At 32.6% G+C, this 17,292-nt stretch overlaps 1 protein-coding gene across 1 annotated transcript; it reads right to left on the bottom strand.

The window, feature by feature from the left end:
• Positions 1 to 12,818: 12,818 nt before the first annotated feature.
• Positions 12,819 to 15,793, bottom strand: LOC149561581 (sugar transport protein MST4-like). The gene is made up of 4 exons (XM_089823810.1): positions 15,541 to 15,793; positions 15,020 to 15,342; positions 13,772 to 14,398; positions 12,819 to 13,671 (listed from the first exon to the last, which is right to left on the bottom strand). The coding sequence occupies exons 1-4, from the start codon at positions 15,677 to 15,679 to the stop codon at positions 13,174 to 13,176; spliced, it is 1,587 nt and encodes a 528-aa protein (XP_089679936.1). The 5' UTR covers positions 15,680 to 15,793; the 3' UTR covers positions 12,819 to 13,173.
• Between the last annotated feature and the right edge of the window lie 1,499 nt (positions 15,794 to 17,292).

The raw sequence follows: 17,292 nt of genomic DNA, 5'->3' as shown, positions 1-17,292 counted from the left end.
CAAGGGAGGATATTACACATCCCTCCAAAGACTAAGAGGGCATGGAAGTGGGAAGAAGGCCAGGTGTGGCAAGTTGTAGAGCAGTAAAAGTTGTCTAGTCTGACTGATGCCTATATTTTTTATTATTAAAATTAATTATTTAGAATAATTAATAATATTAGTAGAATATCTATCTAAATAAAATGTACAATAGCTCGTTAAGAAAATGACACTTTTAAAAGAGATTTAGATATATAAAAAAATCCAGCTATGAACTTGATTCCTTATCATTCTGTAATGCCCCGCCAAGGGCTCCAAAGAATTCCACTAAGTTTGCCAAACAATTTTTTTTTTTAAACATGAAAGTAAAACCATACACAACACTTGTGGAAGCAATAGTAACAATTCATCCGAAGTAAACATAAAATACATAACAATTACATTCTTTAGGATATAACCATACATGATACATCATCATCATAAGATATAAACATCCATCATAAAAGATAACCATACATCACAAACATAACTAACTAAGTGCACGGTTCCTCCCAACCATTAATAGCATCATTAGACCATCGTGGATCCTAGCCATCCCTTCATGCGTAACATTCCAAAGCACCAAAGAGATCATCGGCTATAAACATAGTAGGAATGTCACTCCTAAAACATCCTACTAACATGCAAAGTAAAGCATAATATATCATCAACTAACATATGCAAATCATCAACACAAGAACATACCAGTAAATACATCCATCATAGGGCATATCATCTATCATAATGATCCAAGAACATAATGAAGATAAATACCAACCAAGAATGCTCCAGCCATGGTGTCTCGGATGGATCTCAAATGATAAGAGCGGAAAAACACTACCACCCGACTGCGTGGAACCTAAGTGGTCCACTCCCATCATGCTGAGGAGATAATCTCAAGTCCCAAACAGGATATCAAAACCGCAAAGTATAAATCTCTATAGTCAAGGAATCCTAAAAGTATACTAACTCAAGGGTTCCATCACACAAAACTGACATCTAATTCCCAGAGGCACAACAATGACATGTAGGAAACCTACTATGCAAGCAGGAAAGTATCATCGCATTTATCTCGTACAAGTTACCCTGGCAGTTAGCTAACCTCCACGGGTCCATACAGATCTCATGTGGCCACTAGTATCCTTTCATACTGACAAGGCATACTATGGAATGCAAGGTCGCAACCATGCGTCTCACTACTCCCATCCTAGCCTATACAAGCGCTCAAGGCATGGGCGAGAACAAAAACAATTATCTTTTTAGGTTCATTTAATCCCCATTTAGTGTGTAAATGTTATCACTTATTAACCAAACTTACAATGAGTTACCTTGGCAGCCACTTAGGGCCTCGGCCCCCATTGCAAGCCACTTCCCAACACTACAAGTAGATTACCTACCCTAATGCTCATGGAATCATAAATCACCACAGTCCTCTACAAGCGAATGTGAAGAAAATCCAAAATATAATCCATAAAAAGAATCATCAAGTAGCCACAATATAAGCATCAAATATCCATATTAAGAATCATCAAATCTCCAAAATAAGAATCATCAAAATCTCCATGATAAAATCATCAAATATGCATAAAAGCATCAAATCTCCATGAGCAATATCCATAGAAAATCATGACCACAACAGTTCTCTATTGGCAGCTGAAGGAATCACTGATAATCATAAGTATCCATTGGTTCTCAATAAACAAAATATATCATCACATCCATTGGTTCTCAACAAGCAACCAATAATATCTCAAAATCATACTGATCGAATATCTCATAATCATACTGATCGAAGACTCCAAAATGGTTGAGTCAAACATGTCACAACATGACATCATCAAGAATAAATCCTCATATCAGTCCCATCATGGCTACTAGAAAATAATCCAAGGATAACTGATCGATGACTCAAAATGATTAGCTAAGGTATCTCATACACATACATCTCAGCTTCACACATGAAGACTGATGAACAATAACAATCATTTCATAGAGCATACGATCACATTACCATGGTTGGGCTTATAAAGATCGAGACCAAAAAGATCAACATGCAACCACATCTCATAACCCCCGAGCCTCTGGTAACAACCTAGGACTGGTCAACACTAGTCAACCCAAAACCCAAAACAAGAAGCATATAGAATACACGATGCAGACACATGTTTTGGTTTTGCTATAATCTCATAGTTGAACAATGTGTAGGGGTTTCACTTCTCTGTTTGCAAGTATACTTCAAGTGTCTAAGTTTCATCATTTGACCTACGAGTCAACCCATTTGTTCCCCGATAGCATTATCCTTCCATTATTAAGAATTACATTCTAAGAATAACTTAAGGATAAATATTCACTAAACTAATCATCATTGACCTTAATCAACTTGTTCTCTTTATTTAACTATGATTCATATTCCATTCGATTAACTTTCCCATAATGTTACTTCAACTTTTCTCATAAATCAAGGATCATTGTTCGTCTAAATTATAAGAGAACCAACTATCATCATTGACAATCATTTAATATCTAAAGTCATAATTCAAGTCATAAAACTTGTCAACCTCAATATAGATAATTTACAATCTTGTCAAAAGATTTATATTAATTAAATCTTCATTACATAAGTTAAGTATTAAATCCAATTAACTCTAATTAATTGATTTAATTAATAATTTCACAATCAAACCATCAACTCAATGAGTATTAGTTGACTAACAATAGTTTGTACGTCAAAGTCAACTTCCATCCAATACACAAATGTTAATATTTTAATAATAATAATATTAACAAGTTATTTTGGAAATCTTATCCATAATGACTACATTCATCTTTCTTAACAATTTTGTATTAATGATAATCTTTTACTAGTTAAATCTCTATTGTATTTAATTATATTGACAACTCATTAACTGATTAAAATCATTTATAATCCAAAAACTAATGTCTTTACAAGACTTCAATCATTAAATAATCTCTTCTAGATTAATTCTAATTGAATCAACCATTTATACTATTACTTAAACCATTATTTATTAATAGTTTGTTAGACCCAACAAACATTAATAAATAATAAAGTTATCAAACTATTATTTTTAGAGAATCTTTACACGACTTCATTAGTTAATATTTGACTAACCTTTAAGGTATATCAATAACTAATACATAACGTATTAACAAATCCAGATCATGACTAGGTTATTAAATATTATAACAATGATTTTGACCTTTGTCAAATAAATCCCATATCATTTAAAGTCTCTCTTGATTTACATTACTATAATAATCACCATTAAACATCTTTATAGATTACCATCTCATAATTATTTAATATATATTATAAATTATCACCCCTTATATATTAAATAGTATTTAATATACATTAAATACCGAGAGACAACCATTCTCTAATCCCTTCAAATGAATTCAATATCCCCATTATTTCATTTTAAAACTTCTTATTAGTCTTAATTAGACTAACTCTAATTAAGCAATTTTGATTAATTTAAAACTATATATTATTTAATCATAAATCTTTGAATATTTAGGTTTCAACCTATATGGATACATACATACATACATACATACATACATACATATATATATATATATATAAATATATATTTATATATATATATATATATATATATATATATCAGTTAACAATATTTAATAGCGATAATGTTCATATATAAAAATCGATTGATACAATCAATTTACAAAGCAAATATATCATATGCTTTCGTTGTTGCACGCTAATGATGTTGGGCACGGGTACAGGGGACTGATCACCCCTGCGACTTTCGTACGTCGCGCAACTGTTGTCATTGCCTTCAAGGCCGGGTTGTGCCGATCGCGGTACACTATACTTGCGACTTACAATCGCAGGCCCAGGGGGGTACGAAATTCGTCCGTCCCAATTTAATATGTTTGTTTTAAAATATCATTTTTAATAAACGATTTCCATTTCATTTTTAAACACTTTTACCATATGGAAAATTCGGATTTAATAAGTAAAGTTTCTCATTTACACAAATATATATACATCTATGTATATATGTATATATATATGTATATACGTATATGTATGTATGTGTGTCTATATATATATATATATATATATATAATTTGTTATCAACTATCACTGTATTTAAAATACACATGTATATATTTATATATTTGTAAATTTACAAAAGAAATTATATACTTAGATCTAAAGGGCCTTTCTACATAAGAATTTTCCCTTTTTTAAATAATTGTTTTCTAAACATATCCATTAATCCATCCAATAAGTTTAACTATAGATTTGAAGTCACCTTTCTCAATTAAATTCTAATTCGAACCCAAACCCGCTTAGATCTAATGTCTCTTAATTTGGATCTAGGGTTTTCTAATGTTTTCTTCTTAACCAAATAAAATATCTAGATTCCAATTTAATTGTAGATTCTAACACAAGAGTATTCAGACACATAAAGTAGACATGAAGACAAGAAGGGAAATAGTGCAAATAGAGTGTGAGATTATCATGAGTGCACCTGGACACTGATGCTAATCCACCATGCCTCAGAAGTCCATAGAAAATCCTTTCCTTCTCCATCATTCGCAATCCTTCCAAGATCCAAGCCAATCGAGAAACTCCAAGTGACTAGAAATGCTAAAAGGAGCATAGAAGCAAATAGAAAATATACGAGCATATGAATCCTCTCCAATGCATGTAAGCTTTGAAGCTTCCATTTAAGCTTGTAACTTGTAGCTTCCATTCCGCTTTTACTTTCGCTTCCATAAAGCTTTCATTTTTTTTCTTGTCCAAACACACTAGGAGAGCCTCAATTTAAAGGCTTCTAAGATGCATCTAGAGTGTCTCTAGAAACAACTAGAAGATAAGCATGACAACCAAGCATGAGCCTTCTCCAACCTTCTAGATAAGTCTTGAGGTTGTAGACACCATGTGCTCAAATAAAAATGCCAACTTTTAAGTGTAGACAACTTGTGCATATTTAGAGTGCAAACTCCAGTGTTGTCTACATAACAACTCCCGAGAATTTTCCAACTCCTATGTGAGCAAATATAAAAATAATACACATTAATTAATATAATATTTAATTTACTCTTTCGGATTTAATTTATTTATTTATTAAATCTCATGCACTATTTTTAATAATTCCACTTTTCAATCTTAATATATTTATATTTTAATCACATGAGATTTAGAATCTTTTATTAATTTAAATATATCTTCCACTTTTAAATTTCATTTTCCAAAACTTAATTGCTAAAATATTTATTAGCTTTAATAATAATATTATTTAGTCATTTATTTAAAAATGAACTCCAAATATATTATTATTAAAATAAATATTGTCACATTCCAAATTTAAACTTTAAACTTTTATCTTCAAATTTAATTATTTTATTTAATTAATTTCTCAATTAATTAAATAAAATAAATATTAAAATACCATATTAATTTTCCATTAAATTAAACCATTAATTAAATCTTTTAATTAGGCTTAATTAATAGAAAGTACATCAAAGACTCTCAAGGTGAAAATATGAAAATCCATCATAGCCAAAATACATACAAAATCAAACCGAAGGTTAATATCACGAATTACGTTATCCAACGTATTCGGAGGGTACTCAACTCGGATACTTGTCCTAATTTTCTAATTAGAACAAATGGCTTAAATGGTTGGGATTTGGACTTGAGAATTTATCTCCCTTCTCTTATCATTGAGATAATATGATAGGGTATGCTCACCCTGGCAATTCAGGGAAGTCGATACCCAGTACCTACAACCTGCATAAAAACCACGCATATACAAACAGAATATATACTAAGCTAAACAGGCAATGGCAGGAAGTGGTGCATCGTGTAGATCCCGACTAGCAGGTGACTACGACTCCCTTCCTTAACCACATCAAACACGCCATACAAAAGAAAACACGCAAAGCAAACACGCACACCATACACATGCAAGTATGGGGTAAGTATCCATAATAAAACACATATGATAGTAAATCATCTTACTAATTATCATTAATAACTGAAAGAAATGTAATAATCGCCATCAATAATTGTGAACACTAAAAATAATCATCATACATACATGAAATGTAGAGTCTAAGTAATCTCATCACATAATAAACTGAACCCATAGCACCATATCTGATAATCTCAAAACAATGCTGCTAACCATCAACATGAAACTAGCTCTTAAAAGAGTTCAGCAATGATAACACAATGCGAACTAGGGGCAGACACTACATCCACCCCCCCTGGGATTAGGCTTACTCCTAGAAGCCTACAAGAATGAAAAACTAAGTTACTCACTTTGCGAGTCCCATTGAACCCTTTTCCCCCTATAGGAAAACATGATTCCACTAAAGATATTACAACACCCTTAGAGCAATATGATTCTAATTTAATGGTAAACCGAAAACCATATCGATTCAACATCATTCCTTAACAACTACTGAAATATATCCCTTAATGCATACTAAACAAGAGCGACTTAATGCGCACAAAAATATTCAAAGACATACTACCTTAAAACATAGATAGAATGATACATGTTTTGCAACTAGAATAAGTTTCAATTTCCAGTTTTTCCCTCGTTTAGGTTTAAGTAGAACTTTCAGTTTTGAAAGCTAAGTGTTGAAGTATGAAAAATATGCAAGTAACAGTTTCAAGTTCTGTTTTAGTTCACCTAGTTTTCAAGTTTTCAGTTTGAAAAAGATACACATGATAGTTCAAAGTTTTCATTTTGATCGACTAGTTAACAACTAGTGGCATTCAAATATATCCAGAGCTCCCAATGTTGAAACTCGGGCTCTGATACCAAATGTAATGCCCCGCCAAGGGATCCAAAAAATTCCACTAAGTTTTCCAAACAAATTTTTTTTTTAAACATGAAAGTAAAACCATACACAACACTTGCGGAAGCAATAGTAACAATTCATCTGAAGTAAACATAACATACATAACAATTACATTCTTTAAAGATCCCTTAATGTTGAATTACTTCTAATCTTAACTATCCATCTAACATCACATCCTTAACAATGAAATAACAATGATGCATCCAATGTTCCTAAACAATATACAAGTGTACATTTTAGATTGCTCAATCATCCACTATACATGTTGCATCCATAAAGTACATCATTATCCAATATAAATCCATGATGCAATAACATAAATGAAACCATAACCATACATGATACATCATCATCATAAGATATAAACATCCATCATAAAAGATAACCATACATCACAAACATAACTAACTAAGTGCATGGTTCCTCCCAACCGTTAATAGCATCATTAGACCATCGTGGATCCTAGCCATCCCTCCGTGCGTAACATTCCAAAGCACCGAAGAGATCATTGGCTATAAACATAGTAGGAATGTCACTCCTAAAACATCCTACTAACATGCAAAGTAAAGCATAATATATCATCAACTAACATATGAAAATCATCAACACAAGAACATACCAGTAAATACATCCATCATATGGCATATCATCTATCATAATGATCCAAGAACATAATGAAGATAAATACCAACCAAGAATGCTCCAGCCACGGTGTCTCGGATGGATCTCAAATGATAAGAGTGGAAAAACACTACCACCCGACCGTGTGGAACCTAAGTGGTCCACTCCCACCATGCTGAGGAGATAATCTCAAGTCCCAAACAAGATATCAAAACTGCAAAGCATAAATCTCTATAGTCCAGGAATCCTAAAAGTATACTAACTCAAGGGTTCCATCACACAAAACCGACATCTAATTCTCAGAGGCACAACAATGACATGTAGGAAACCTACTATGCAAGCGGGAAAGTGTCATCGCATTTATCTCGTACAAGTTACCTTGGCAGTTAGCTAAACTCCACGTGTCCATACAGATCTCATGCGGCCACTAGTATCCTTTCATACTGACAAGGCATACTATGGAATGCAAGGTCGCAACCATGCATCTCACTACTCCCATCCTACTCTGTACAAGCGCTCAAGGCATGGGCGAGAAACAAAACAATTATCTTTTTAGGTTCATTTAATTCCCATTTAGTGTGTAAATGTTATCACTTATTAACCAAACTTACAATGAGTTACCTTGGCAGCCACTTAGGGCCTCGGCCCCCATTGCAAGCCACTTCTCGACACTACAAGTAGATTACCTACCCTAATGCTCATGGAATCATAAATCACCACAGTCCTGTACAAGTGACTGTGAAGAAAATCCAAAATATAATCCATAAAAAGAATCATCAAATAACCACAATATAAGCATCAAATATCCATATTAAGAATCATCAAATCTCCAAAATAAGAATCATCAAAATCTCCATGATAAAATCATCAAATATGCATAAAAGCATCAAATCTCCATGAGCAATATCCATAGAAAATCATGACCACAACAGTTCTCTATTGGCAACTGAAGGAATGACTGATAATCATAAGTATCCATTGGTTCTCAATAACCAAAATATATCATCACATCCATTGGTTCTCAACAAGCAACCAATAATATCTCAAAATCATACTGATCGAATATCTCATAATCATACTGATCGAAGACTCCAAAATGGTTGAGTCAAACATGTCACAACATGACATCATCAAGAATAAATCCTCATATCAGTCCCATCATGGCTACTAGAAAATAATCCAAGGATAACTGATCGATGACTCAAAATGATTAGCTCAGGTATCTCATACACATACATCTCAGCTTCACACATGAAGACTGATGAACAATAACAATCATTTCATAGAGCATATGATCACATTACCATGGTTGGGCTTATAAAGATTGAGACCAAAAAGATCAACATGCAACCACATCTCATAACCCCCAAGCCTCTGGTAACAACCTAGGACTGGTCAACACTAGTCAACCCAAAACCCAAAACAAGAAGCATATAGAATACACGATGCAGACACATGTTTTGGTTTTGCTATAATCTCATAGTTGAACAATGTATAGGGGTTTCACTTCTCTATTTGCAAGTATACTTCAAGTGTCTAAGTTTCATCATTTGACCTACGAGTCAACCCATTTGTTCTCCGATAACATTATCCTTCCATTATTAAGAATTACATTCTAAGAATAACTTAAGGATAAATATTCTCTAAACTGATCATCATTGACCTTAATCAACTTGTTCTCTTTGTTTAACTATGATTCATATTCCATTCGATTAACTTTCCCATAATGTTACTTCAACTTTTCTCATAAATCAAGGATCATTGTTAGTCTAAATTATAAGAGAACCAACTATCATCATTGACAATCATATAATATCTAAAGTCATAATTCAAGTCATAAAACTTGTCAACCTCAATATATATAATTTACAATCTCATCAAAAGATTTATATTAATTAAATCTCCATTACATAACTTAAGTATTAAATCCAATTAACTCTAATTAATTGATTTAATTAATAATTTCACAATCAAACCATCAACTCAATGAGTATTAGTTGACTAACAATAGTTTGTACGTCAAAGTCAACTTCCATCCAATACACAAATGCTAATATTTTAATAATAATAATATTAACAAGTTATTTTGGAAATCTTATCCATAATGACTACATTCATCTTTCTTAACAATTTCGTATTAATGATAATCATTTCTTAGTTAAATCTCTATCGTATTTAATTATATTGACAACTCATTAACTGATTAAAATCATTTATAATCCAAAAACTAATGTCTTTACAAGACTTCAATCGTTAAATAATCTCTTCTAGATTAATTCTAATTGAATCAACCATTTATACTATTACTTAAACCATTATTTATTAATAGTTTGTTAGACCCAACAAACATTAATAAATAATAAACTTATCAAACTATTATTTTTAGAGAATCTTTACACGACTTCATTAGTTAATATTTGACTAACCTTTAAGGTATATCAATAACTAATACATAACGTATTAACAAATCTAGATCATGACTAGGTTATTAAATATTATAACAATGATTTTGACCTTTGTCAAATAAATCCCATATCATTTAAAGTCTCTCTTGATTTACATTACTATAATAATCACCATTAAACATCTTTATAGATTACCATCTCATAATTATTTAATATATATTATAAATTATCACCCCTTATATATTAAATAGTATTTAATATACATTAAATACCGAGAGACAACCATTCTCTAATCCCTTCAAATGAATTCAATATCCCCATTATTTCATTTTAAAACTTCTTATTAGTTTTAATTAGACTAAATCTAATTAAGCAATTTTGATTAATTTAAAACTATATATTATTTAATCATAAATCTTTGAATATTTAAGTTTCAACCTATATATATATATATATATCACTTAACAATATTTAATAGCGATAATGTTCATATATAAAAACCGATTGATACAATCAATTTACAAAGCAAATATATCATATGCTTTCCCTGTTGCATGCTAATGATGTTGGGCACGGGTACAGGGGACTGATCACCCCTGTGACCTTCATAAGTCGCGTGACTGTTGTCGCTGCCTTCAAGGCTGGGCCGTGCCGATCGTGGTACACTGTACCTGTGACTTACAATCACAGGCCCATGGGGGGTACGAAATTTGTCCCTCCCAATTTAATATGTTTGTTTTAAAATATCATTTTTAATAAACGATTTCCATTTCATTTTTAAACACTTTTACCATATGAAAAATTCAGATTTAATAAGTAAAGTTTCTCATTTACACAAATATATATACATATATGTATATATGTATATATATATATGTATATACATATATGTATGTATGTGTGTGTGTGTGTGTGTGTGTGTGTATATATATATATATATATATATATATAATTTGTTATCAACTATCACTGTATTTAAAATACACATGTATATATTTATATATTTGCAAATTTACAAAAGAAATTATATACTTAGATCTAAAGAGCCTTTCTACATAAGAATTTTCCCTTTTTTAAATAATTGTTTTCTAAACATATCCATTAATCCATCCAATAAGTTTAACTATAGATTTGAAGTCACCTTTCTCAATTAAATTCTAATTCAAACCCAAACCCGCTTAAATCTAATGTCTTTTAATTTGGATCTAAGGTTTTCTAATGTTTTCTTCTTAACCAAATAAAATATCTAGATTCCAATTTAATTGTAGATTCTAACACAAGAGTATTCAAACACATAAAGTAGACATGAAGACAAGAAGGGAAATAGTGCAAATAGAGTGTGAGATTATCATGAGTGCACCTGGACACTGATGCTAATCCACCATGCTTCAGAAGTCCATAGAAAATCATTTCCTTCTCCATCATTCGCAATCCTTCCAAGATCCAAGCCAATCGAGAATCTCCAAGTGATTAGAAATGCTAAAAGAAGCATAGAAGCAAATAGAAAATATACGAGCATATGAATCCTCTCCAATGCATGTAAGCTTTGAAGCTTCCATTTAAGCTTGTAGCTTCCATTCCGCTTTTACTTCCGCTTCCATAAAGCTTTCATTTTTTTGCTTGTTCAAACACACTAGGAGAGCCTCAATTTAAAGGCCTCTAAGATGCATTTAGAGTGTCTCTAGAAACAACTAGAAGATAAGCATGACAACCAAGCATGAGCCTTCTCCAACCTTCTAGATAAGTCTTGAGGTTGTAGACACCATGTGCTCAAATAAAAATGCCAACTTCTAAGTGTAGACAACTTGTGCATATTTAGAGTGCAAACTCCAGTGTTGTCTACATGACAACTCCCGAGAATTTGCCAACTCCTATGTGAGCAAATATAAAAATAATACACATTAATTAATATAATATTTAATTTACTCTTTCGAATTTAATTTATTTATTTATTAAATCTCATGCACTAACTTTATAATTCCACTTTTCAATCTTAATATATTTATATTTTAATCACATGAGATTTAGAATCTTTTATTAATTTAAATATATCTTCCACTTTTAAATTTCATTTTCCAAAACTTAATTGCTAAAATATTTATTAGCTTTAATAATAATATTATTTAATCATTTATTTAAAAATGAACTCCAAATATATTATTATTAAAATAAATATTGTCACATTCCAAATTTAAACTTTAAACTTTTATCTTCAAATTTAATTATTTTATTTAATTAATTTTTTAATTAATTAAATAAAATAAATATTAAAATACCATATTAATTTTCCATTAAATTAAACCATTAATTAAATCTTTTAATTAGGCTTAATTAATAGAAAATACATCAAAGACTCTCAAGGTGAAAATATGAAAGTCCATCATAGCCAAAATACATACAAAATCAAACTGAAAGTTAATATCACGAATTACGTTATCCAACGTATTCGGAGGGTACTCAACTCAGATACTTGTCCTAATTTTCTAATTAGAACAAATGGCTTAAAGGGTTGGGATTTGGACTTGAGAATTTATCTCCCTTCTCTTATCATTGAGATAATATGATAGGGTACGCTCACCTTGGCAATTCAGAGAAGTCGATACCCGGTACCTGCAACCTGCATAAAAATCACGCATGTACAAACACAATATATACTAAGTTAAACAGGCAATGGCAGGAAGTGGTGCATCGTGTAAATCCCGACTAGCAGGTGACTACGACTCCCTTCCTTAACCACATCAAACACGCCATACAAAAGAAAACACGCAAAGCAAACACGCACACCATACACATGCAAGTATGGGGTAAGTATCCATAATAAAACACATATGATAGTAAATCATCTTACTAATCATCATTAATAACTGAAAGCAATGTAATAATCGCCATCAATAATTGCGAACACTAAAAATAATCATCATACATACATGAAATGTAGAGTCTAAGTAATCTCATCACATAATAAACTGAACCTATAGCACCATATTTGATAATCTCAATACAATGCTGCTAACCATCAACATGAAACTAGCTCTTAAAAGAGTTCAGCAATGATAACACAATGTGAACTAGGGGCAGGCACTACACATTCAAGAAAAACAAGAAACGAGCTGATTTAAGCTTGCTTTACTTCAAGCGCTACACTTTGTCCGACATGCAAACACAGCCATTCAAATCAGAGATCCAAAGTTGATACATTAGGAAAGCATAACAAAAAGGCACACCAGGAAAATTAATTATCCAGCTAAATCAATTATAATTCCGAATTCTGATGGGCCCTCCCTTTAGCTTTTTCTTTTTTGGCTTTGGCATCACCATCCTCATCATCCATCAGATCAGAGTCTCTGACATATTTCTTCCACAGCCAGTGCTGTTTCCACACTTTCTCAATCATTTCTTCAATGGGCACATTCTTTGTCTCGGGAAGGAGAAACAGCACGAATGTGGACATGATTAAAACCCACCCAGCGAAGAACATGAAAATCCCATATTTGAAATGGCAGAGCATTGAGAGGAATGCCTGTGCAATGACGAATGTGAAGAGAAGGTTGGTGCACACGGTCACACTTTGTCCAGCAGATCTGGTCTCTAGTGGAAATATTTCACTCGGAATGAGCCATCCAAGAGGCCCCCATGACCATGCAAAGGCCGACACGAATGTGCATACCATTAACACTATAACAGCTGCTACGCCACGAGACAGCTCTTCATCTTGTTTCAACCCTTTTGCCAACATAATTCCAATGACAACCTGCAATTCCAAAACAAAATCGCCACAATTTGTGACATAAAATTATTGTGATTTTTGCCTTATGTATTAAAGAAAAAACAGATGGTTCAAGAAAATTTACCTGTGAAATAAACATCTGCACTCCTGCCTCGAGAAGAAGCATTCTTCGCCCAACTTTATCAACTGAATAGATTGAAACTACGGTGGACAGAACATTTACAGCACCAGTAATAACTGAGGAGTAGAGTGAGGCGTCGTTTTTGAATCCCAAAGTCTGGAAGAGCACAGGAGCATAGAACATAATGGCATTTATACCCGTAAATTGTTGAAAGAATTGCAAGCACATTGTTATGATTAGCTGAGGCCTGTTTCTCCTTTTGAGAAGATTTCTGAATGGATGTTTAACTGACGCGGCTATTCTGCTGGCCTCTACCAGTTCGTTGAATTCTGGGTCTACATTATCGGTTCCTCTAATTTTTCTGAGTACAGCCTTGCCCTCTTCGAGAAATCCTCTTTCAATCAAGCTGTTGGGAGTTTCTACTATAAATGTGGAGCCTACTGAAAGGAGAAGTGCAGGAATTCCTGCCAGACCGAGTGAAAGCCTCCATCCCCATGGCTTAAGCTTCTCTGTTCCGTAATTCACCAGGTTAGCAAAAAGAATGCCGATTGTGACATCCAATTGGAATAAAATATTAAGAGCGCCTCTGATTCTGGTAGGTGCTATTTCTGATAGGAAAAGAGGAACCGCCTGCAAAATCCGTCAATTTATTTCAATTCAGTATGTAATTTAACAGCAGAGATATGGACGACTTAAAATGGGTAGCCATTTAACACCAGTTCAATTTATTGCAATTGACTCCATAATTTTAGGGATACAATATTAGCAGGGGTTCTGAAATAGATTCTGTAATATTCCAAAAGGGCAATATTTGGAGAGATAAACGTTAAAGACTAGATAACGTTCGGAAAGGAAAAATGAAAAGATCCGTGACAAATAAAACGGAAAAAATATGACAAATCAGTTAGCAGGCAACATTATCGTAATTGCAAATATAGAAATAGAAACATCTACAATATATAAGGAATCTTGAGGTAAAACTAGAAGATTTTCGAAAATAGAAGGTAAATCCAACTGTAAGCTTTATCGAAAATGAGTCAGATTTCTAACGACCTAACTGAAATCTGTAGTGAAGTTTAAACAAACACAACAATATTAGGAATCTGAAGAACACGAAAAACAGGCAAAACAAATCTTTATGGCGAAATTCGGAAGCGCAAACATACCAAATTTACGGAAATTCCTATCCATTTCTGCAGAATTGACGGATACTTTGAAAGGCAAAATAAGTATGTTTCCATTAGCGCGTACCTGATTAGCAAATCCAACTCCACATCCGAGCAGAATTCGACCAATGATAAGCATTGGCAGATCTTTAGCTGCCGTGTTCAGAACTACTCCAACCAGGAAAAATACGCCTGCTAAAAGCATTGTTGGCCTCCTGCCAAATACTCTGGTCGTATACGATGCAAAGAATGTGGCTATCAGACCGGCTAAATACAGCGAGGAAGTAAACAGCTGAAGCCCCTGGTTATCATATTTACAGTATGGATCATTATCTTTGATCTCATTCTTCTTGTGATACACAGTGGGGAAGAATTCCTTCAGGAAATCATCCATAGACGTTACCCCGCCTACAAATCAAAAAACAAAAATCAAACAACTCACTCAAAGCCATGGCTAATACTTCCATCAGATCTGAGGAAATTAAAGTTCAATCTCAGTCAATGTCAAAACAACGAAACATGAACAGATCTGTTTCCATGTTAAGCAAAACCTGAGAAAATGCAAAATATTTCTGTTTCAAATTTTCAGAAAATGCTACAGCTTGCCTGAAATTCCAATATCATAGCCAAACATGAGGCCTCCGCTTGCTGCCAAAATGCATGTTATGATCACATACGGTGTTATCCGTGCCTCGAATTCTACTCCAGCAGGAGCAACTGGACCTGCAAACGCTCCCGCAGGCATCTTTCTGGCACGATCTTTCCACGAACAACAAAAGCTTCATACAATAAAACTTCCCGCAGTTTCACTAATCCTCAAGGACCTCGAAATTCTAACGACTTAAATGCAAACTCTTATGAAAAACTCTTCTCCCTCCCGATAAATATAGTCCAAACCATGTAAACGGATTGCCCCGAGAGTAGCCGGTTGACACGTCATCAACACCACCGATGTTTAATTTCGTTGTTCAGATTTAGTGATGAGTTGGTATTGAAGGGAGATCTTTGTAAAACGACATATCTTTGGAACAATGCCAAAACCTTGAGGTGTTCAGTCGTTTTTAAATTAATTTGTCTTTTCTCAAAAATAGGAATGGAGATAATCAAACTACATTTTCTACGTATAATTATTATGTAATCTTTTGTTGATTATTGATGATAAGATAGTTATCTCTAAAATATCTAATAGGTGAAAGCAATAAATATAAAAGAATAGAATCAATGAAATCTCATAAATTTATGAGTTAATCATTAAGATAAATATAATGTTTGTAGAATAAAAAAGTTATAGGATCTATTTAACATTCTTAATGACCAAGTGAAATAAAGCACATAGTAGATATGGGTGATTTAAATCTCAAAAGAGGTATGGAAGCAATCCATTTTAGAAGTATTGACTAGAAGGCAATTTTTGTATTGAATAAAATAAATAGTCATCATGGATTCTATTGTGTACCATATGCAAGTGGCTACATTATGAATTAGACTATACCAAGGAAGTCCTATTTTCTCATTCCATTTTACCCATTCACCTGCCTCACCCTCTTCACAGTGAGCATGTTTGATTTAGTGACCGATCAATATCTTTCTTTATTACAACAATTTATAGAGAAACAAACATTAAGATGTACAACTTTAGATCAAGGGAAAGCAATAATAGACTAATTAAATATAAATAAAGTGTCACAAGAAACTAATTATAATGTTGTTTCTCATACACACAACACCATAAATAAAAAAGAATATAAATGCATAACATACATCTTACATCTTCTCTTTGACCTTCTCAATGTACCTTTCCTTGAACAAGTCATTTTCACCACTTTTTTTGTAAGGACTATCATCTTGTTCACTGACATTATACTATTATATTTAACATCTATTCTTTTAAATTGACTATAACATTTATAACATATCATGGTATGTGTAGTGCCTGCCCCTAGTATATTTACATTTTGCTATCATTGTCAAACTCTTTTAGGCAAGTTTTATGCTTGATTATTAGTAGTATTGTTTCAAGATTATCAAATATTGTTTTGCATTCAATTGATTATATGATGAGATTACTTGGTACTCTATACTTTATGTTTCCATGATGATTATTATAGTGTTTTTCAATTATTGATGATGATTAGTTAGATGGATTATCATATGTGTTTTCTTATTAATACTTACCTCATATTGCATGTGTATGGTGTGCGCGTATGCTTTCTTTATGTATGGCTCTAATGTGGTTATGGAAGGGAGTCGTAGTTGCCTACTAGTCATGATCTACTTGATGCACCACTTCCTACCATTGGCTGTTTAGTTTAGAATATTGTGTTTGCACATGCATGAATTTTATGCAAATTGTAGGTA

The sequence above is a fragment of the Cupressus sempervirens genome, chromosome 4 (genome assembly GCF_028749045.1).
Source record: "Cupressus sempervirens isolate cs-2001-9-10 chromosome 4, ASM2874904v1, whole genome shotgun sequence".
Taxonomy (NCBI): Eukaryota; Viridiplantae; Streptophyta; class Pinopsida; order Cupressales; family Cupressaceae; genus Cupressus; species Cupressus sempervirens.
This window is presented reverse-complemented; position numbering and strand designations above follow the sequence as displayed.